General features: G+C 45.4%; 1 protein-coding gene across 7 annotated transcripts in view; it reads left to right on the top strand.

Annotated features, from left to right (window-relative positions):
- The window catches only part of ppfia4 (PTPRF interacting protein alpha 4), a 791,036-nt gene that overhangs the window by 295,467 nt on the left and 472,236 nt on the right, over positions 1–23,333 (top strand). The window contains exon 1 of one of the 7 annotated variants that reach the window (XM_072480453.1): positions 19,162–19,322. The exons of the other annotated variants lie outside the window; for them this stretch is intronic. Coding sequence (XP_072336554.1) covers positions 19,242–19,322 — 81 coding nt within the window. The 5' untranslated portion in view covers positions 19,162–19,241. Of the gene's footprint in view, positions 1–19,161; positions 19,323–23,333 lie in introns of those variants that run through there. 7 annotated transcript variants of the gene reach the window in all.

Below are 23,333 nucleotides of genomic sequence, written 5' to 3'. Positions count from 1 at the left end.
GGAATCCTATTGTTACATTCCAAGGTTGTATTATTAGATATTGAGCAGCCTGTGTGCACTCACGGACTTTGGACCAGTTTTGGAAATTATCGACAACCTAGCTGAAACTTGTAAATCTTGCTCCTCCAAGTCAATTTGGAGATATAATTTATGGGCATTATCTCACGGGGTGTCTCTGTGTCAAAAGGCAGTCAATTGAATCTCAACGCAGCGCAGAGCACTGGAGCCTCCTCTGCTTCGAGGGAAAAAACAATTCACTTCAAGCTGGGTTTGAAAGTTTCCCAGTCTGCAAGGGTTTCCCAGGCCTCGGCAGCTCTTTGGCCACTCTTTGGCCAATAAGAATTTGTTGTTTCCTCTTTGAGAGCTGTAGCCACACAGCCATGGTCCTCATAACTGACTAGTATAGGGGCCCAAGAAGAGTTTAAAAACCCAATTTGAGGGTCCATGAGAATTGAAACTGACGCCACAATTTTATTTGATTATTTTTAAATATATAACATTTGTTATCCAATAGATGTATTTTTTGAAGGAATATCTTCACTTGAAGTATTATCGTGATTATATAGTTCCTTCCTTCCCTCCTCTCCATTTCACTTCAGGTCCATCATCCATGCTTTCCTCCACTGTAGTGGACTAAGATGAGTCACAGGTAGCTCCCAGATTACTGCCTGTGAGTTGTCTTAATCAATCAAAGTTACGCTTTGACTGATTTCTTCCCCGCCTTGCTCAAAAGTAAAGCTTACCACCAAGCCGCTGCTTCCAAAAAGAGATGTTTAGTATTTTACCAGGGAGGACAAGGAGCTTAGGCTTGGGTTCCACTGGAATGTCAGTGCCCTCCAGTTACAGCAAAGGACTACCCATAGAATTGAGAAATTTTTAATGTCCTGAAACAGAATTCGAAAAATAACCCATATATATTTATTAAAGCTTTTGGGCAGGATTCACCGTCCCGCCACGCCCTTTTTTGGTGTAGCGCCCCTCCCGACCGGGAGCGGGCCCCTCTGTCCCGTCAGCTGGTCAATGGGGTTTCCCATTGTGGGCACTCCCAAGCCTCGGGAAATCTGCGAGCGTGAATGCGCTGCCGGCGAAGGGGAGGATCCCGCCGTCGGAGAATCCAGCCCATTGTTTCTGGAGTTGATACCTTCTATTTTTTTCCAAGTATTTGGAGCTTCACAAATTAGTTTCTTCCACAAATGTTTGGCAAGGTGGGCAGCATCTGTGGAGAGGAGAACCAAGATCTGGAACTTTATCTTGCTCTCGCTCTCTCTTCACAGATGCTGCCTGGGCTCCTGAATATTTCCAGCATTTTCTGTTTGTAAGCCAGATTTCTAACATCTGCACATATTTTGCCATTGTCACCATTTATTCTACTTGATTGGATGAAGATCTTGTTAAAGGAGACTTTGACTGGCCTATTAATTTGAGTAATTTTCAAGAGCCTTGGCCAGGGTAAGCATTGCTATGAAATCCCACCTGATTTTACCTAGTGCATGCATTGTCCTCTCTTGCAATCAGCCGACAGGGCCTCTAAAACATGGCGAATGGCTATTGTGCAACACATAGCTATTGGAGAAAAAACTGTCAATGGGAGGATATGAGGAAGATGAAACACAACGCTTCGTTTCATGAAGAGAGCTTGTCTGACGCAGGGAATTTGTAGCCCCAAACATCTGATGTGACACTTCTCGAGCAAGTGAGCAGCTTTCAAGACTTGAAGGTGGTAGGTTGATGTTGGAGATCATTATTTAACAGCAAAACCTTATTGTGTTCTGTGCTCTATCTGTCTGCTGGACTGGATTATTGACTTAATGTTTGAACCGTGCCTTCTTTTCTCCTACCTATTAATTCCTGGCAGCTGAATTGTTGCACACTGAGCTTTAAGCCCTCGGCCAACATGGAGTCACTCAGCTCTGTATCTTCTGCAGCTTGCAGGATGCTCAGTAGTGCAGGTGCAATAGGTACGAAATCGCATTACATTCTTACCTTTCGGGCAATCTGTCTCTTACCTAACTTCCTAATTAACCATTTGTTGTCTTTTCCTATTGGTTTGCAAAGTTGAAAATTCTGTCAGTCTAATGTAGCGATTGCTTTTTAGCTTTGACCGCAGTTTGTTGGTTGGCAGCATGGCTACATTTGACTTGTAACTGCCAGTGATAATCTGGCCTGTCCTTAACTTGCTTAGTTCCAAAACTTTTTAAGGTGAACTTTGTGCAAGGCATTCCAACGTCAAGTTCTCACAATGAAACTTGTTTCAAAATGTTATCTTTTGTAAGCCAACACGGTAGCTAATTTGCAAGTAGCAAAATCCCACAAACAGCCAGGAACTAATGGCCTGTTAGATACATACAAGGAGCAGGAGTAGGCCATTCAGCCCCTTAAGCTTGCTCCGCCATTTAATAAGATCATGGCTGACCTGATAACCTCAAATCTGCATCCTGTCCACCCATGAAAACTATCGTCCATTTGCTTACCAAGAATCTATTCACTTCTGCCTTAAAAATATTCAAAGACTCTGCTTCCCACCCTTTCAGGAAGTGAGTTCCAAAGACTCACGACCCTCTGAGAAGGGTAAAATAATTTACAATAACTATTTTGTACTCTTAAGATTCAGGGTTAAAATGAGGTACATGTGAATTAACAGGTAAACTGTGGTTGAACACACCACACTGGAAAATAAACAGCTAATGCTACCAAAACAGATTCTGTGGATTTTTCAGCAACCCACCCAGCCATCATTAAATTCTGAGTCAAACAATCTCGCTAAAACTCTCTCTTCCTCATGAAGATCCAAATATTTCACTTTCGAACATCAAGCCTCTGAATTCTCTCAAAACCAATCCAACTTGGACTCTCTCAGGGTTACAATCTCATCTCCAGAAACTCCATTTCCCCTTATTTTCCAAGTCTGCACTCCAACCTCTACTTGTGCATTACCAGCTCTTTAATAGCAGATTAGATTCATTGGCTGATACTGCCCCTGGGTTTTACCAAACTCCAATCTTCCCAGCTATATCAAGTTATATAAAGTTCCAAGGGTTTTTTTCTGGGCCCTAAACCTTTCAGCAAGGGTCCAGTAATTGTCTTCCACCATTTCAGTCCCCAGGATTCTCCTGAGCCCCAACTACACAGAGCCGTCTAACAGCAACACTTTTGCTACCTGGATTCTGTTCACAACAGCATCTTTTTGGTATGGCATTTTCCCCTGCTGTCGAATGGCCGTTCCCCCAACAAACGCACCGCTATATTGAAACCGTAGAACCTTCTTAAGCTCCACCCCTCTCCATAACTACATCGCCTTCCAGAGCTCACTGAATGCTTTAACTAATTGTAGCCCACCCCTCAAAAGAAAACCACTCTCTGGGCTGTATGTCTTTGCAAGCAATGTAGATACCTCTGTTGTAAGATGTGTAGTTCAGTAGGTCAGATGTAGAGGTTTCGAGTCTTGCATAGTTCAACAGTAAGTGTTTATTAACTACTCAACTACCTACAGATATGCAGTGTAAGGTCTGAGCTGGGAGCTGTCTCCTTGCTTGTCTCTACACACGTCTTTTCAGTCCTCTAGACTCTGATCATGTGTTCCTTTACATTAATGGTCAGCACAGTTGCTTCACAGCTCCAGGTCCCTGGTTCGATTCCCGGCTTGGGTCACTGTCTGTGCGGAGTCTGCACATTCTCCCCATGTCTGCATGGGTTTCCTCCGGGTGCTCCAGTTTCTTCCCACAATTCAAAGATATGCAGGTTAGGTGGATTGGCCATTATAAATTGCCCTTAGTATCCAAAAAGGTTAGATGGGGTTACGGGGATAGAGTGGAGGCGTGGGCTTAAGTAGGGTGCTCTTTCCAAGAGCTGGTGCAGACTTGATGGGCCGAATGGCCTCCTTCTGCACTGTAAATTCTATGACTCTATAATTCTATGATCACAGTGTAAATGGTACTGTACCCAGTCCTATGTTAACCCTTTCTGTGGCAGAACCTTACACTGCAATCTAATCTCTAATTCTCCAGCTAAGAAAACCCATTTGTGTTTTATGATCTTGTCTTTCCAGCCCTTATGTGAATATGGCCCCAACGTTTTAAGTGTAATAGTCTTCAAGCTGCTTTAGTTTCCTCATCCCATTTTCTCCAGTTAAACTTTAATCTTTCCTAACCTAAAAATGATCTCTGCAATACTATGAGCCATGGACAAGTTATTTATAACAGCTTTTTTTGTTGAACTTGACAATTGTTTTTGTTTACATTATGAGCGGGTGAAGATTGGGGTAGAGGTGGAGAAGGCAAACAACATTGGCTTTTCATGAGAACTATCACTTTCATTGAAGACTCCCTGAAAAATTATGCTTCCCTGTCTACTTCATAAACCACTTTGGCTGTGCACTATTTAATGGTCACACAAGTCTCCACCCAACCTCTGCACCCAAAATTCACAGTGACACTTTTTTCTACCCACCTTGTTCACCCACATTCAAAGGAAGTCACGGCCACAGTGGGAGGGGAGACAATAGCTTGTGAATATATGTGCTGATTTCAGTTTGTCTTTTTTATTTTACTTTTTTGCGTGGTTTTGTAATATGTAACTTATAAGTCATGAATTACAAGATATGAAAACCCAATAAATTTTTTTTTAAAAAAACTGTTCACCCAACCTCTGCACCCAAAATTCACAGTGACACTTTTTCCACCCACCATGTTCACCCACATTCTCCATCCCCAACACCTCCCAACTGGTGTACTCTACCCCTCCAGCCCTGTATAGAAACATTTTTCTCTTTCAGCACCACCCTTGCCTCAAGTTGACATACACATTCTACTTTCTCTCACCCTCAACCCTGTTTAAAGCCATTCTTCCTACTTAACCCAGGTCCAGGTAAAATTTTGTGCATTACCTGTGCCCAGGTAAGTGACTGAGTTCACATTCAGTTCTTTGGATGAGTAGCAAAGGTTCGGAGCCAGAAATGAAGGTGAGGTGGAGGGGCTGGTAAGCATGTGCTGAATTTAATCCATGGACAAACACTTGCTTTCCTGAAAGTACTGACTGGATCCCTACACCTTTCAACTGGTAACCTAATGTGCCCTTGTTTAGGAAAAAAAATCTTTCTTCAGCACTTGGTTGTAGGATGACCAAGTGGAATTGGTTACAACTCATTGAGTTTATCTCGCGGGCAAGTAGTGATGGATCAGTGAAAGTATTATGCCTGTCCTTGTGATATATCTTCGGAGATGAGATACACTGCCATCACGGTCTCAGCTCTTCCTGTTGCCACGATGAGAGCAGATGCAACCTTCCACATTTACTCAAATATATTTTCTGTATTTTTTAATCAACCACCTATTGTCCTAGTAAAATACTGTCTTCCTGTCACATGATTTAAAAGGCACTTGGTGTGTGTAACTTTAATTCTGTGGAAAGAAAATTGGCAGTAAAATAGCTGGCTTTGCCCATTGAAGATTGCGCTGCTTGGAAAGAGGAATTTTCCATTTGTCCTGAAGTCTTCAGGCATTAAAAACTCCAGTCTGGAGCCACCTAACCACTGTTTCTTTATTTATCGTTTTGTCATATTCAACCTTCTTCGTTTTTTGTAAAATCAGCCTTGGTTCTTCACCTTGGCTTATGTATAAGGAAAACCCAACCCTCATGAATTGTACTGTCCCAAGGTCCTCATCATGTCATTTGTACTGTTGGATCCAGCTCTTTAGCTTGTGCTGGGAGCAGTTTGAGATAATTGATTAACAGTATTGATCAGGATACTTATTTGTTTTAGGCTGCCTTGCTGTGATATATTGGCACCTGCTTGTCAAACATGCCTCAACTAATTGAGCTGAGCTTTGGGGAAAGAAGCCAACCACATGAGTGGCCGTAATACCATCTCCCAATGGTACTACAAATTGTTGAATTGCCAGAACCTGGGCAGTAATAACCATCATGGCCTGGCCCCTCATCTATCCTACCTCCACTAGTGTTACAACGCTTCTAGGGTTTTGTACTCCTCCAACACTGGTCTCTTAGGCATCCCCCATTCCTTTCTACCCACTATTGGTGACTGTGCCTTCAGCTGCCTTGACCCAAAGCTCTGGCATTTCTTCACTGAACATCTCTCAACTTCTCTCTCATCTTTTAACATCTATCTCCAACTAAACTTGCCATCTCTCCCAATATCACCACCTTTGGATCAATGTCCGTACTTGTTTGAATACATGTGCCTTGAGGAATATTCTTATGTAAAATGCACATGCTCAATGCAAGGTATATTTCACAATTAATTGGGAATTTGTGCAAATGATTTTGCAATATCCTTTTCTGCTCTGTAACAACATTCTTGGGTTCTTGTGGAACAAAGGTTGGAGTAATGATTTCCTACAAAATGTTTCATTAAAGGGCATGTTCCAAAGAAAATAGAAATTACAGATGTGGATGTGGTCCTAAGACAAAAGGATCCGTGTTGGTGAGTTACCAGGATGGTAAACCAGCCTGGGCACTCGGATATGTCACTTTGTTGTTTCAATCAGCAATATTTGATGATGGTTGAATTCACAGTGGTGCAGTATCATTCGTGGTGGCTTTGCTGGTGTCTGATTCCACTCATGCTATATCATCAGGACCTTGGACAGCAGAATTCCACTGGTTTGCTCCATCAAAATCCACGATTGATTTTGCAGGGAAGCATCAAGATGGGAAAAATAGAGTGAATCTACTGGTAAATAAAGAAGTAGTGATTGATCAACTTAAGAAGTGGTTCTAAATCTAAAGATGATGTGATGGGGAATTCTGCAGGAGTGAAGTTCCACAATCCTGAGATGATAGGAAAATAAACATTCTGTGTGGATTTGATGACCTGAATGGCCAGTTCTTTGTTTTGTGTGTTCCTTTGTGGAGAAACACATTTATTAATGATTTATTGAAAATTAAGTATCTAAATAACTTGCAATGAATGCAGCATTAATTGGTATCACAGCTGACTTGAGTATCTGGGTGTCATTGTCAGATCCATGAACTCACTCCATTGAAACAGAATATGTACTGCCTGAAAAGATGGTTGATGGAAGAAATAATGTAATCAGACCAGGGAGATCCGCCTACTCTGAATATTGGAAGATGCCCAAAGACATCCTGGATATTATCCTTCCTGCTGGATTTTTTTCACCCCTCAATATATGGCCCCACCTATTTGTTAGCCCTCTGGATACTTCCAATGCAGGTCATCAACTTGTTCAATTCCAATCCATGGGATTTTTGCCAGGAAACATCACACCCAAAGAAAATGGAACTTGCTGCAGTTCATTACTGAGACACAACAATTTGATAACCATTTAATGATGGTATTAGAGACTGAATTTATAAATACCATTTGGATAAAGCTTTTAATGATGTGCCAAAGTTGACAATACCAGAAGTACGTATGGAGATCAAAAATGGACGAGGGAAGATCACAAGAGCACACTTAGCAGCATGCGGTATAGGTATGGGAGAATGAGAATCATGGGAGATTGGACTATAATAGGGACCAAAAATGACAAGAAAAATAGTCTTGAAAATTCAAATGTAGTTGCTTGTAAATTGTGATGAGCTAATTTGCAGAATCAGCAAAGGTATTTGTGATTATTTCATTACCAGATCACCTAGCTGTTGGGAATATCCCAATGAGGGCAGAGGACATTTTAATCAACTGATTTAAAATTCAATGAACAGCATGGTCATGCTTTCTGGGTAGCTTGATTGCCAAATATTGAGGCAAAAAGACACCAGTTGTACATGGACTGTTTGCACATCTTGCAATGTGATCTTGGTGTTGAGTTGTTGCTACAAACTTTCAGTTTGTGACATGCAGAATGTTTTTTGCTGTACAGATTTTATTTCCATGAAATGCACCCCCCATCGCCCCTCAGTTTCTCCCAACAATCTTTTTGCGTCTTCTCCGAGTGAAAGTCAGCTATGAGCGAAAACACCGCATGAACTCTTTTTGCAGTCTGTTTGAATAATTAATTGAAATTTATGTTATGTTTCACTGACCATGTCAGTAGAAGTGAACTTTTACCAGCTGTGGTTTACCCAGTATGACTTAGCAGATGACAAAACTTTATGCTCTTCTCCATGTATTTAATAAAACCTATGTGGTTGTTTTTGAGACTTGGTTTAACAGCATCACATGATGTTGTTGAGGCCTGCTGGTGTCTGACCAAAGCTTCTGCATAGCTCCACCTACTGTATGAGTTTGATTTTCATTTCTTCTTTTTAAAAATAGAAGTTTCGGCTTTGTTAGAAACCTTTGTGAGTTCACCAGAAGGAGTTCTCCTTGTCTTTTGTCAGACCTCCCAAGTGACGCAATGCCAATTTCCATCATCAATTATCAATGCCCAAATATCAGAAGTCCCCTCCTTAGGCTTCTCTGCCTCACTGCCTTGCTCTCATTCTTTCATATTCTGCTTCAAAACCTACCTATTTAAGTATTTGGTCACCTGCCCTAATAACACATTGTGGCTTTTGTGTTGAATGTTGTCGGATAATATTGCTGTGAAACACCTTGGGATGATTTTCTGCATTAAAAGTTATTGTAGCTGCGTGTTGTTTGGGGCGAAGGAATATAAGTCTGTTGGAAATTACATATCCGTGAAGACCAATCTGTACTGCAATGAAAGCAAAATAATGTGTTAAAATCCTGGATGAGAAACCCAACAATTTTCAATTTGTAAAACTGTGAGGAAAGGATACTTTGTCCCAGGGGTGATAACATTGACCAATAGGTATATTTTATGTTAAAACAAACTTTAATTTAAACACAGAATCAATCACATTAGCAACAACATAACAGCTTAAATAAAAAGAAGAGCTTTAACGTACTCCCTACACCTGTGACACTACACACACACACATATATATATTCCAATTAAGCAAATTAATATAGTTCAAAGATCTCTTAGAAATAAAGTTAACACCAAGGTTTGCTTACTTTTCTCTGTGCAAAGACCTGTGAGAGAACCTTCCAGGAGCCAGCTGAATCCCTGTCTTGTCAGACTAAAATCTTGTGGCAAACTGCAAAACCACAGACAGACCTGGCTCCACCCATTAATTACACCATAAGGGATTCTTCAGTTTCCTCCCACTGAGATGTCCCATGACCTGTTTATCGAGGACTAAGCACAACCCCTCATAAATTATCTGCAGCCCAGGGATCCACTTAAATCAAACAAATGTTCCATTAGACATCTATCCATAAAGAAGTAAACAGTTAAGACCAATGATTACCTCACCTTTATGATCCCTTAATCACAGCTTTAGTAGGCATACTACCTGTTTGTACCTTAAACCAGGTTTTTAAACAACAAATATAAAATGTAACAATTCCCTACATTCATCACTGTTGATTTTTGGAAATTTGAAATAAAAACAGAAAATGCTGGAAAAGGTCAACCGGTCTGGCAGCATCTGTGGAGACCAAAACAAATGTAATATTTCAGTCAAAGACCATTTGTATTTCCAGCATTTTCCGTTTTCATTTCAGATTTTCAGCATCTGCAGTACTTTGCTTGAGCAATAGTAAACAGTTGTGGTTCAGACGAGAGTGGCATTCCTCAGGGGTCATTTTGGGAAGAGTGCTCTTTTTGATATTTACTGATGTCCTTGACTTGGGAATAGAGTGTAAAATTTCAAAGTTGGCAGAGGACACAAAGCTCAGACATGGTGTCAACAATAGGAAGGCTAGTAACCAGAATTCAGAAGGACGTAGACCTTGGAGAAATGGGTAGATACGTGGTAGATTAACCTTAATACAGAAAAAGCGAGACAATTCATTTTGGTTAGAGGAATGAGGACCGACAATATGGACTAAGTGGTACAATGTTGAAGCACGTGCAGACACAGAAGCCTTTGAAGGTGACAGGACAAGTTACGGCTGTTTAAAAGGCCTTGGTTTCATAACTAGAGTGCAAAAGCAAGAGGTTTATGCCACACATTCAGAAAACATTGGTAAGGCACCAACTGGAGTAGAAGCACCATCTATCAGGAAGGATGTCCAGGCCTTCAGGAACAGGGGAAATTTACTAGAATGGACCCAGTGAGGAGGGACGTCAGTTATGTGGACAGACTGGAGAAACTGGCATTATTCTCTTTAGAATAGAAAAGAAGGTGATTGTGGTAGTCTGTGTAGAGGTATTACGGTACCTGGTAATGCTGGAACACCATTGGTAGATATTGTATGTTTCCTATTGGTCAAGCTGTATGGTAGCTCCGCCCTGCAAGGCGGGGTATAAGAGCCCATGCCGCCCCAGCAGCCTTCTTTCTGTACATGAGCTGCTGGGGGAAATATCTAGCTTATTGAAGCCTTCAGTTGGATTACAACATCGCTTTAATGGTCATTGAACGTGCATCAATTTAATAAGCCAGATTTAAAAGGATGGAGCTCTGAATCAAGCCTGAGTGTCTGCAACTCAGCCCCCACGCGGCGAATTCAGCGGCAACCTTCAAGCACAGGCTGGCGTATTTTAAAGGATATCTCGGAACAGCCAAAAACACACACACGGGAGAACAGAAATTGCAAGTCCTGCACTCGAGGGTGAGCCCGGAAATTTACACCCTCATCGAGGATGCGGACGACTTCAGTGCAGCAATGGAGGTGCTAAAAGAACATTATATTTGCCCGGTAAACCAGGTCTATGCCCAACATCTGCTGGCAATGAGGCGACAAATCCCTGGGGAATTGCTGGAAGAATTCTACCGTGCGCTCCTGGTGTTGGGGAGAAACTGCAGCTGCCCGCAAGTTTCGGCTAGCGACCACACACAACTCTTGATCCGGGACGCTTTCGTGGCAGGTATGCTGTCCTCCCAAATCCACCAGTGATTGCTGGAAATAGACACCCTAGGCCTCGAGGAGGCACGGGCCCTTGCAGGCTCCCTAGATGTGGCCTCCCGAAACACCCACGCTGATGTTCCCGACCGCGCCGCAGCCCCCTGGGCAGCGTGGAACCCCTCCGCAGCCGACCCCGAGACATCTCCCACCCTCCCACAAGCTTGTGCTGCAAGGCAGCCTGGTAACCCCGGGGGGCCCTGCTGCTACTTTTGTGGGCAGGACAAGCACCCCCGGCAGCGCTGCCCGGCCCGCGGATCCACCTGCAAGGGATGCGGTAAAAAGGGCCACTTCGTGGTGGTATGCCAGGCCCGTACGGTCGCCGCGGTCTCCGGTGGCGAATGCGGACCGCCACCACAAACCTCTCCACGGTCCCCGTGTGGCCAACGAGCGCCGCCATCATCCTCCTCCAGGGCCACGTGCGGCCCCCGGCGCCGCCATCTTGTCCCGCGGATGCGCATCGATGGATGGGCGCCGCCATTTTGTGCACCCCCAGCCATGTGCGACCAATGGGAGCTGCTATCTTGGATGGACTCCCAGGACCCCAGGTCGATTGACCGCACACCGCCTGAAGAGAACACTCAACTGCTGCGATTAGCCTCGGTGACCCGGGACCAGTCCCGGCCTCGAATACTCTTAATTGCTACAGCAACAGTACTCATCCACGGGCACGAGACGTCCTGCTTAATCGACTCTGGGAGCATGGAGAGCTTCATACACCCCGACACGGTAAGGCGCTGTTCTCTCCTTGTCCACCCCGTTAATCAAAAAATCTCCCTGGCCTCCGGTTCCCGCTCAGTAGATATAAAGGGGTTTTGTGTAGCAAACCTCACGGTCCAGGGAAGGGAGTTTAAAAATGGGCAGTTCTACCACTTCATAAGGGTTCCCTTCGGTGTCACTAACAGGGTTTCGGTCTTCCAGCGCGAGATGGACCGAATGGTTGACCGGTACGGTTTACGGGCAACATTCCCATATCTCGATAATGTCATCATCTGCGGCCACGACCAGCAGGACCACGACACCAGCCTCCGAAAAGTCCTCCAGACCGCAAAGATCCTTAACCTTACGTATAACAAGGATAAATGCGTGTTTAGCACCGACCGCCTAGCCATCCTCGGCTACGTAGTGTGAAAAGGAGTTATAGGCCCCGACCCTGAATGCATGCGCCCCCTTATGCAGTTCCCCCTCCCTCACTGCTGCAAGGCCCTGAAGCGCTGCCTAGGGTTTTTCTCTTACTATGCCCAGTGGGTCCCCAACTATGTTCAAGAAGGGAACAAGGAAAAAGATGGAAAATTATAGGCCAATTAGCCTAACCTCGGTTGTTGGCAAGATTCTAGAATCCATTGTTAAGGATGAGATTTCTAAATTCTTGGAAGTGCAGGGTCAGTTTAGGACAAGTCAGCATGGATTTAGTAAGGGGAGGTCGTGCCTGACAAACCTGTTAGAGTTCTTTGAAGAGATAACAAATAGGTTAGACCAAGGAGAGCCAATGGATGTTATCTACCTTGACTTCCAAAAGGCCTTTGATAAGGTGCCTCACGGGAGACTGCTGAGTAAAATAAGGGCCCATGGTATTCGAGGCAAGGTACTAACATGGATTGACGATTGGCTGTCAGGCAGAAGGCAGAGAGTTGGGATAAAAGGTTCTTTTTCGGAATGGCAACCGGTGACGAGTGGTGTCCCGCAGGGTTCAGTGTTGGGGCCACAGCTGTTCTCTTTATATATTAACGATCTAGATGACGGGACTGGGGGCATTCTGGCTAAGTTTGCCGATGATACAAAGATAGGTGGAGGGGCAGGTTGTATGGAGGAGGTGGGGAGGCTGCAGAAAGATTTAGACAGTTTAGGAGAGTGGTCCAAGAAATGGCTGATGAAATTCAACGTGGGCAAGTGCGAGGTCTTGCACTTTAGAAAAAAGAATAGAGGCATGGACTATTTTCTAAACGGTGACAAAATTCATAATGCTGAAGTGCAAAGGGACTTGGGAGTCCTCGTCCAGGATTCTCTAAAGGTAAACTTGCAGGTTGAGTCCGTAATTAAGAAAGCAAATGCAATGTTGTCATTTATCTCAAGAAGCTTGGAATATAAAAGCAGGGATGTACTTCTGAAGCTTTATAAAGCATTAGTTAGGCCCCATTTAGAATACTGTGAGCAATTTTGGGCCCCACACCTCAGGAAGGACATACTGGCACTGGAGCGGGTCCAGCGGAGATTCACACGGATGATCCCAGGAATGGTAGGCCTAACATACGATGAACGTCTGAGGATCCTGGGATTATATTCATTGGAGTTTAGGAGGTTGAGGGGAGATCTAATAGAAACTTACAAGATAATGAATGGCTTAGATAGGGTGGATGTAGGGAAGTTGTTTCCATTAGCAGGGGAGACTAGGACCCGGGGGCACAGCCTTAGAATAAAATGGAGTCACTTTAGAACAGAGATGAGGAGAAATTTCTTCAGGCAGAGAGTGGTGGGTCTGTGGAATTCATTGCCACAGAGGGCGGTGGAGGCCGGGACGTTGAGTGTCTTGAAGACAGAAGTTGCTAAATTCTTGATTTCTCGAGGAATTAAGGGCTATGGAGAGAGAGCGGATAAATGGAGTTGAAATCAGCCATGACTGAATGGTGGAGTGGACTCGATGGGCCGAATGGCCTTACTTCCGCTCCTATGTCTTATGCGGACAAGACCTGTCCCCTGATCCAATCCACAGTTTTTCCCCCGTTGATAGAGGCCCACCAGACCTTCAGCCGCATCAAAGCACACATTGCAGAGGCCACGATGCACGCCATCGACGAGTCTCTCCTCTTCCAGGTCGAGAGCGACGCGTCTGATGTAGCTCTGGCGACCACCCTCAACCAAGTGGGCAGACCCGTGGCCTTCTTCTCACGTACCCTCCATGCTTCCGAAATCCGCCACTCCTCAGTCGAAAAGGTGGCCGAGGCCATAGTAGAAGCTGTGCAATATTGGAGGCATTACCTGGCCGGCAAGAGATTCACTCTCCTCACCGACCAACGGTCGGTTGCTTTCATGTTTGATAATGCACAGCGGGGCAAGATAAAAAACGATAAGATCTTGCGGTGGAGGATTGAACTCTTCACCTACAACTACGAGATCTTGTATTGTCCCGGGAAGTTAAACGAGCCTCCTGATGCCCTGTCCCGCGGCACATGTGCCAACGCACAAGTGGACCGCCTCCGAGCCCTCCACGAGGATCACTCGCTTTTTCCACTTAATCAAGACCCGCAACCTGCCCTACTCCATCGAGCAAGTCAGGACAGCCACCAGGGATTGCCAAATCTGCGCGGAGTGCAAACCGCACTTCAGAGAAAGCACACCCGATAAAGGCTTCCCATCCCTTTGAAAGCCTCAGCATGGACTTCAAAGGCCCCCTCCCCTCCACCGACCGCAACACGTACTTCCTGAACGTGATTGACGAGTACTCCCGGTTCCCATTCGCCATCCCCTGCCCCGACATGACCGCAACCATCGTCATCAATGCCCTCCATTGCATCTTTGCACTTTTCGGGTTCCCCGCTTACATACATAGTGATAGGGATACTCCTTTATGAGCGACGAACTGCGTCAATTCCTGCTCAGCAAGGGCATCGCCTCGAGCAGGATGACCAGTTATGACCCCCGGGGTAACGGACAGGTTAAAGAGGGAGAACGGAACAGTCTGGAAGACCGTCCTACTGGCCCTACGGTCCAGGAACCTCCCAGTCTCCCACTGGCAGGAAGTCCTCCCGGATGCCCTCCACTCCATCCGGTCACTGCTTTGTACCACGACCAACCAAACACCTCACGAACGTCTCCTTGTCTTCCCCAGGAAGTCCTCCTCTGGGACCTCGCTCCCGACCTGGCTGGCAGCTCCCGGACCCATCCTGCTCCAAAAACATGTGCGGGCGCACAAGTCGGACCTGTTGGTCGAGAGGGTCCATCTTTTCCACGCTAACCCCCAGTACGCCTTCGTGGCGTACCCCGACGGCCGACAAGATACGGTCTCCCTATGAGACCTGGCGCCCGCCGGAATCCCACGCACACCCCAGCCACCAGTCCCACCCTCCCTCCCACCGGTGCATCTTACAGGAGGATCGGTCCTTCCACCGGCCCCGTCTACGCCCCCCCCCCACCCACCGACGCACCCCGCAGGCGCTCCCTTCCCAGTTCAACCGTTTTCCCCACCAGAGCCGTCTAGGGGTGTTGAAGCTGCCACAGAGATCGAGGCCATGCTCCCGGAGTCACAGACGCCTGAGCCTCCACTGGCGTCACCACCAAAGCTTTGACAATCACAGAGGACGACCAGGGCCCCCGTTCGACTGATTGCTTCATTTTAAAGTGTATATAGTTAATTGTGAATCTGTAAATAGTTACAAAACGCTGGACGGAGGTATTACGGTACCTCCATAACGATAATTTCTACCACGTTACCATGTTGTAATATCAAGCCACCACCCCAGCCGGACTCTCTTTTTAACAGGGGGTGCATGTGGTAGTCTGTGTCGAGGTATTACGGTACCTGGTAATGTTGGAACACCATTGGTAGATATTGTATGTTTCCTATTGGTCAAGCTGTATGGTAGCTCCGCCCTGCAAGGCGGGGTATAAGAACCCGTGCCGCCCCAGCAGCCTTCTTTCTGTACCTGAGCTGCTGGGGGAAACATCTAGCTTATTAAAGTCTTCAGTTGGACTACAACCTCGCTTTAGTGGTCATTGATCATGCATCAGTGATATTTCATAGAGGTATTACAAATCTTGAAGATATTTGGTCGAGTAAATAAGGAGTAACTGTTGCAAGAGGCAAAAGAGTCAGTAACCAATGCATGTGGATGCAAATAGAGATAAAAACTTCTGGGGTGATTTAGAGTAAAGGGTTAACATGAGAAGCATACATGAAGCTGATGTAATAATGATGTCAGATCACATCATCGAGAATCATAGAATTTTACAGTGCAGAAGGAGGCCATTCGGCCCATTGGGTCTGCACCGGCTCTTGGAAAGAGCACCCTATCCAAGGTCAACACCTCCACCCTATCCCCATAACCCAGTAACCCCACCCAACACTAAGGGCAATTTTGGACACTATGGGCAATTTAGCATGGCCAATCCACCTAACCCGCACATCTTTGGACTGTGGGAGGAAACCGGAGCACCCGGAGGAAACCCACGCACACACGGGAAGGATGTGCAGACTCCGCACAGACAGTGACCCAAGCCGGAATCGAACCTGGGACCCTGGAGCTGTGAAGCATTTGTGCTATCCACAATGCTACCGTGCTGCACATGACTGAGAAGTATGAGATTTGGAAGGCAGAGAAGCTCCAATCTCTTGGAGAAGTCCAATTGTGTAAATACTTGCTTTAAATAATGAGCAATGGTTTTGGGTAACTGTGGACTCGAGCAGCATACACTGGAGAATAGAAAATCCACAAAATACCTGTCTGGACCCTGACCACACAACGAAACAATGAAAGGGGACATCTTAAGATAACTGGCAAAAGAACCAAAGATGATATGAGACAAGCAATATAAGTAACAAGTTATGATCTGGACACATTATTTGAAAGAGTAGTGGAAGCAAATTCAATAATTTTAAAAAGGGAATTGGATAAATACTTGAAGTGAGAAAAAATGTAATGTTTTGGAGAAGGTATGGATCGCTCTTTCAAAGAGCTAGCAATGAATGAAAAACAGACTATATTAATGTACATTGTTGCAAGCATCAAGTTGACACGAAAACATTTTTAATTTAGAGTAAAATAGAAGAATGAAGGTGACAGATAGCCACTGATTTCTGCTGACTACAAGCCTGTGTGGCTTGTTTGTTAAAGGTTAAAAATCATGTTCTACTGGGAAGAAAATGTAAGGTAAACAATGGACAAACTGTGCTGATGGTGGCAAGTCCCAGGTTAGAAACGTCAAGCTTTGTAAATGGTTATACTTTAAACTGTATATTTAATTCAAGTTGAATTTAAGTTGGGTGTTCAGAAAATAGGCAATTTTCATTTCTGTCTGGATATAAGGCCCATGTGATTCACATTTTTGTGGAGATGGGCTTTGAGAGGGGAAGAGTCCATATGAAGCTATTACAGAATTGGATTGTTAGATTTCCTAAAATGTCACTGAACCCCAAAACATGTCAATCTGCAAGAATCCGAGAGAGAGGGAGACGGGAATTGGAGACAAGTCTCTGTTTTTCACCACACAATATCAGTGGGAGCCCATGGTTAGTTTGAAGAGATTACATTTGTGAGGTTCTAAACACGCCTGGAAGATTCACCTAGCTTTGGTTAGGGGGAAGAATCTCCAATTCACCTGCGAAAGCTAGTTCTGGGATTAGGAGTTACCTGGTTAGAAATTAAAAGAAGAAAGCCTTTGTAAGCTAAGAAACATCTTGGACTAGTTCATGGAAAGTGCAGTGGCTGCTTAACGGACAGAGTAAGGAATAACCGTGGATGGGATTTTCAGTCATTCTAAAAGTTAATAGCAAACTTTTCTGTGGTTTAGAATATAAATTGCCTACTGAAATTGTGTTTAGTCAATGTTTATTTTTGTCTGTTACAGTAAAATTCGTAAAACTTGAAATCTTGTGTTCCTTTCAGTCAGCCACTGGAAGATTGAATTTTCTTTTGAAAAGAGTTATCTGTCTCTACGGGAATTATAACACAGCATTGAAATAAATGTTACAATTCAATAAATAACTGCTAGATGTTGGTGGGTTTTGTCGTTCAAATCTGCATGAACTGTGAAGTCGCAGTTCAGTCTTATGGGATAAAGTTGAGTTGCCTTTGGAACTGCAGTTACCAATGGAATGGTTAAATTATGACATGCTCAAGCCACATGGTAGCAGATGGAGAATTTTACAGCTCACACTTTATGGATAGTGATAATAATGGTGAATAGTAATAAAATGTAACAAAATTAACGGCTGACATGCAGAGTTAATAAAAAAACTTGTTCGCAATTTTCATAGGAAATAAATTTAGATTCATTTTACTGTATCGTTGCTATTTATGTAGGTGACGATTAGCAGTCATTTGCATATCCCTATTAGAGATGTTAAGGGAACAAATATTAATATGATTTTATTTGCATCCCATGGATGAATTATGATTGTTGTGACTAGGACTCTGGCTGCACGCCGAGCAAGTACACAGCATTATGAGCTGTGTCTACATATGTTCCGTGGCTTGGTTGAGGCAAATTGGCCCAGCACTGCATTCTGAGCCTATGACTGCTGCAGACCCAAGTCACGCTTGACCCACATTTTGGTGCTGATGTAAACAATTGCTGCTCGGCTCAAAGCATTCTGGCTCGGCAGGGCCACTTGAAATAATCACACTGTTATTCTGTTTCCATCTCTGATGGAAGAGGCTTCTTCTGCCACTGGATTTAAAACTAAACTTTCCAGAAGTCTTGGAAAACGAACTGAATACTCGAGGGCTACAAGAACCCCCCCATCAATCAGCCTTAACCTATAGTAATTTTGTTTTTTCCCTCTCGATGAATCAGTTTTTGAATCTCTCCTTATCCTAGACCCTTCTCAATATAATAAAACGTAGAGCTGCCTCAGTACCTGGTCGTATCAAATTTGTGAAAGGAGCTTGATTATTCACCGGTTTGTTAATTTAACACAGCGTGCCTGTGTTTTCGGTGTGACTAATCCACGTGTAATCTGGACAGAGTGTGGCTCCTAATGCCTCTGTTTAAAATAAAATGCAAATCTGCCTTTTTGAATCTCTTAAAACCTGTGATCTGATGTGTGTTAGCCAGAGCAATGTTGTCAAAGTCAAATCCACAGCATCCAGGCGGCAATTAAACACCAAAGAGAGAACGAGAGAGAGAGGAGAGCTCGGTGATCATGTCTAAAGTCAGCTGTCAATCTGCCCCAGGTTTAATTAGAGCCTTGGCGATTTTGGGGGGGCGTGCGGTCAGTGGGTTCCGTCCCAGCAAGGCAGGGGTTGGGGTGTCCTGTGGCTGGCTGCCCGCTCCTTGAGGCGGGGGATGCAATCAGTCACCTGGCTGCTCTTGAAGGCATGTGACTATTCAGAGGGAGCAGATGGGCAGCCTCTTGTGCGCGCTGCGAATGCCTCGGCGTGACATGCTTGCCCTCTCTCGCCATCCTTGCCCCAGCTATCAGCTCCTCATGCTTCACCCTCCGTTCAGCGAGGGGCTGTTCTCCCAGTGGCCGGCCAGCTTATTGGCGGACTCCAGCTGAAGCTCACCCACGCTTGTTGGGAGTTGAATAACCGCCCCCCCCCCCCCCCCCCCCGCGACCATTCCGCTCCCAACTTGGAGAATACGGAGCGGCTTCGGTGGGATTCCCTCCGCGCGTTTTTGCAGGGAGGATTAAAGCTTTTCAACTCTGTCTTTCTTTTTTGTGGATTTGTCATTGCCGTGGTGCCTGAGTATGATATTTTGCGACATGAACTCGGGGGCTAACTCCATAAAGATTCAGCTGCAGAATGGAATCCGCTTCAGCACGTATCAGGTAAACAATATTTACTCCTGGAGCAATTGTGGATGGTTGGGGAGGGGATATATTTACTCCTGGAGTGGTTGGGGAGGGGGTATATTTACTACTGGAGTGATTGTGGATGGTTTGGGAGGGGGTATATTTATTCCTGGAGTGATTGTGGATGGTTGGGGAGGGGATATGTTTACTCCTGAACTGATTGGGGAGGGGGTATATATACTCCGGAGTGATTGGGGAGGGGGTATATATATTCCGGAGTGATTGGGGAGGGGGTATATTTACTCCTGGAGTGATTGGGGTGGGGGTATATTTACTCCTGGAGTGATTGTGGATGGGTGGGGAGGGGATATGTTTACTCCTGGAGTGGTTGGGGAGGGGATATATTTACTCCTGGAGTGATTGGGGAGGGGGTATATTTACTACTGGAGTGATTGTGGATGGTTGGGGAGGGGATATGTTTACTCCTGAACTGATTGGGGAGGGGGTATATATACTCCGGAGTGATTGGGGAGGGGGTATATATATTCCGGAGTGATTGGGGAGGGGGTATATTTACTCCTGGAGTGATTGGGTTGGGGGTATATTTACTCCTGGAGTGATTGGGGTGGGGGTATATTTACTCCTGGAGTGATTGGGGAGGGGGTATATTTACTCCTGGAGTGATTGGGGAGGGGGTATATTTACTCTTGGAGTGATTGGGGAGGGGGTATATTTACTCTTGGAGTGATTGGGGAGGGGGTATATTTACTCTTGGAGTGATTGGGGAGGGGGTATATTTACTCCTGGAGTGATTGGGGAGGGGGTATATTTACTCCTGGAGTGATTGGGGAGGGGGTATATTTACTCCTGGAGTGATTGGGGAGGGGGTATATTTACTCCTGGAGTGATTGGGGAGGGGGTATATTTACTCCTGGAGTGGTGGGGACGGGGGTATATTTACTCCTGGAGTGGTGGGGACGGGGGTATATTTACTCCTGGAGTGGTGGGGAAGGGGGTATATTTACTCCTGGAGTGGTGGGGGAGGGGGTATATTTACTCCTGGAGTGGTGGGGGAGGGGGTATATTTACTCCTGGAGTGGTGGGGGAGGGGGTATATTTACTCCTGGAGTGGTGGGGGAGGGGGTATATTTACTACTGGAGTGGTGGGGGAGGGGGTATATTTACTACTGGAGTGGTGGGGGAGGGGGTATATTTACTACTGGAGTGGTGGGGGAGGGGGTATATTTACTACTGGAGTGGTGGGGGAGGGGGTATATTTACTCCTGGCGTGATTGTGGATGGTTGGGGAGGGGGTATATTTACTCCTGGAGTGATTGTGGATGGTTGGGGAGGGGGTATATTTACTCCTGGAGTGGTGGGGAAGGGGGTATATTTACTCCTGGAGTGGTGGGGAAGGGGGTATATTTACTCCTGGAGTTGTGGGGGAGGGGGTATATTTACTCCTGGAGTGGTGGGGGAGGGGATATGTTTACTCCTGAACTGATTGGGGAGAGGGTATATTTACTCCTGGAGTGGTGGGGGAGGGGGTATATTTACTCCTGGAGTGGTGGGAGAGGGGGTATATTTACTCCTGGAGTGGTGGGAGAGGGGGTATATTTACTCCTGGAGTGGTGGGGGAGGGGGTATATTTACTCCTGGAGTGGTGGGGGAGGGGGTATATTTACTCCTGGAGTGGTGGGGGAGGTGGTATATTTACTCCTGGAGTGGTGGGGGAGGGGTATATTTACTCCTGGAGTGGTGGGGGAGGGGGTATATTTACTCCTGCAGTGGTGGGGGAGGGGGTATATTTACTCCTGCAGTGGTGGGGGAGGGGGTATATTTACTCCTGCAGTGGTGGGGGAGGGGGTATATTTACTCCTGCAGTGGTTGGGGAGGGGGTATATTTACTCCTGCAGTGGTTGGGGAGGCGGTATATTTACTCCTGGAGTTGTTGGGGAGGGGGTATATTTACTCCTGCAGTGGTTGGGGTGGGGGTATATTTACTCCTGCAGTGGTTGGGGAGGGGGCATATTTACTACTGGAGTGGTTGGGGAGGGGGCATATTTACTCCTGGAGTGGTTGCGGAGGGGGCATATTTACTCCTGGAGTGGTTGGGGAGGGGGCATATTTACTCCTGGAGTGGTTGGGGAGGGGGCATATTTACTCCTGGAGTGGTTGGGGAGGGGGCATATTTACTCCTGGAGTGGTTGGGGAGGGGGCATATTTACTCCTGGAGTGGTTGGGGAGGGGGTATATTTACTCCTGGAGTGGTGGGGGAGGGGGTATATTTACTCCTGGAGTGGTGGGGGAGGGGGTATATTTACTCCTGGAGTGGTGGGGGAGGGGGTATATTTACTCCTGGAGTGGTGGGGGAGGGGGTATATTTACTCCTGGAGTGGTGGGGGAGGGGGTATATTTACTCCTGGAGTGGTGGGGGAGGGGGTATATTTACTCCTGGAGTGGTGGGGGAGGGGGTATATTTACTCCTGGCGTGATTGTGGATGGTTGGGGAGGGGGTATATTTACTCCTGGAGTGGTGGGGAAGGGGGTATATTTACTCCTGGAGTGGTGGGGGAGGGGGTATATTTACTCCTGGAGTGGTGGGGGAGGGGGTATATTTACTCCTGCAGTGGTGGGGGAGGGGGTATATTTACTCCTGCAGTGGTTGGGGAGGGGGCATATTTACTACTGGAGTGGTTGGGAAGGGGGCATATTTACTCCTGGAGTGGTTGGGGAGGGGGCATATTTACTCCTGGAGTGGTTGGGGAGGGGGCATATTTACTCCTGGAGTGGTTGGGGAGGGGGCATATTTACTCCTGGAGTGATTGTGTATGGTTGGGGAGGGGTGTGTGGCCAATCGGGTGGATTTAGTGCAGAAAATATATCAAATTAAGTGCTTGGCTTGAAAGACTCTTGATCATGGATTTTCTTAATACACTGCAGACTTGGATCGTGTAGCTATGGAAATAAAATCCCTTCTGTGCAGTTTTTCTTCAAAGATGAGTTCCTCCTCCTTTATAAGGTGGTTATAGAAGGGCAGTGAGAGATCGTCATTATTTACGACTGTAGCAATGATTGTTCCAGGGGCAGTTTTCGAGTTAAGAGGGGAGATTGCGTAAAGCAGAATGGGACGTAACTGATTCACATTCGACCTGAGATGCTGTGGAGTTAAAACTAGTGCCAAATGAATGCGACCTCTGACCGTAGGAATCCCTTAGATGAATACTAAACTAACTCGAATAATTTCTGTAATCTGAATAGAAGCCAGTGACAAAGTGTATGGAGCATGTTACATTATGAGGATTGTTCTAGAATTTTAAAATGCTTTAATCTCAATTGTCTTTGGTACCAAGATTATTTCAACTCGGTGGCCAATTTCAGCTTGTCAAAAATAATGGATTTGACATTCAAGTGATTTAGATTAGCTTTGATGAGTTTCAAAGTAAATAAGAGTTGCTTAATATATTTTTAGTAAGGGAATAATTTTCTTTTAGTCTTTATCAATTGCTTCATTGGATCAAACTGTCTGTCCATATTTTTTACCATTTGCTTCATTTATTTACGACTTTATTTTACCTGGTATATCTTTTTTTTGCCTTGTATTTTGAAGTCCCCAAGTAGCCTTTTGGAGATATCTGGTTTGTTCTGTCAGGAGAGAGGGACTGGGGAGCGACTGCAGCCCACTGCTGAAATGAAGCTGGTGGCAGTGTTGCATCGGCTGTGATTGACACGGCAGCTTTGCCTTGAGTTCACCTAACAAAATGCTTAAACTAGGGAGCGTCTACAAATATTTAAAACAATTGTTTTATCTGAAAAATCTCTTGCTGATGAAAATGACTTGCCATCATCAGCAGATTTTAAAGCCTGAGAGGATAATGGGGAACTTGTTTATCTGACACACTTGGTGCATAATTAACAGAATAACTTTTATTTGTTGCTTCTCCGAAGGGGGCTGTTGAACCAAAGGTGATTTTACTGAGGAGGTAGAGTGGGTACTGAGGGCATGTATATTTGTTCTTAGATTGACTGATGAAGTACTGCTGGTGT

Source organism: Scyliorhinus torazame, chromosome 17, assembly GCF_047496885.1.
Source record: "Scyliorhinus torazame isolate Kashiwa2021f chromosome 17, sScyTor2.1, whole genome shotgun sequence".
Classification (NCBI taxonomy): domain Eukaryota; kingdom Metazoa; phylum Chordata; class Chondrichthyes; order Carcharhiniformes; family Scyliorhinidae; genus Scyliorhinus; species Scyliorhinus torazame.
This window is presented reverse-complemented; position numbering and strand designations above follow the sequence as displayed.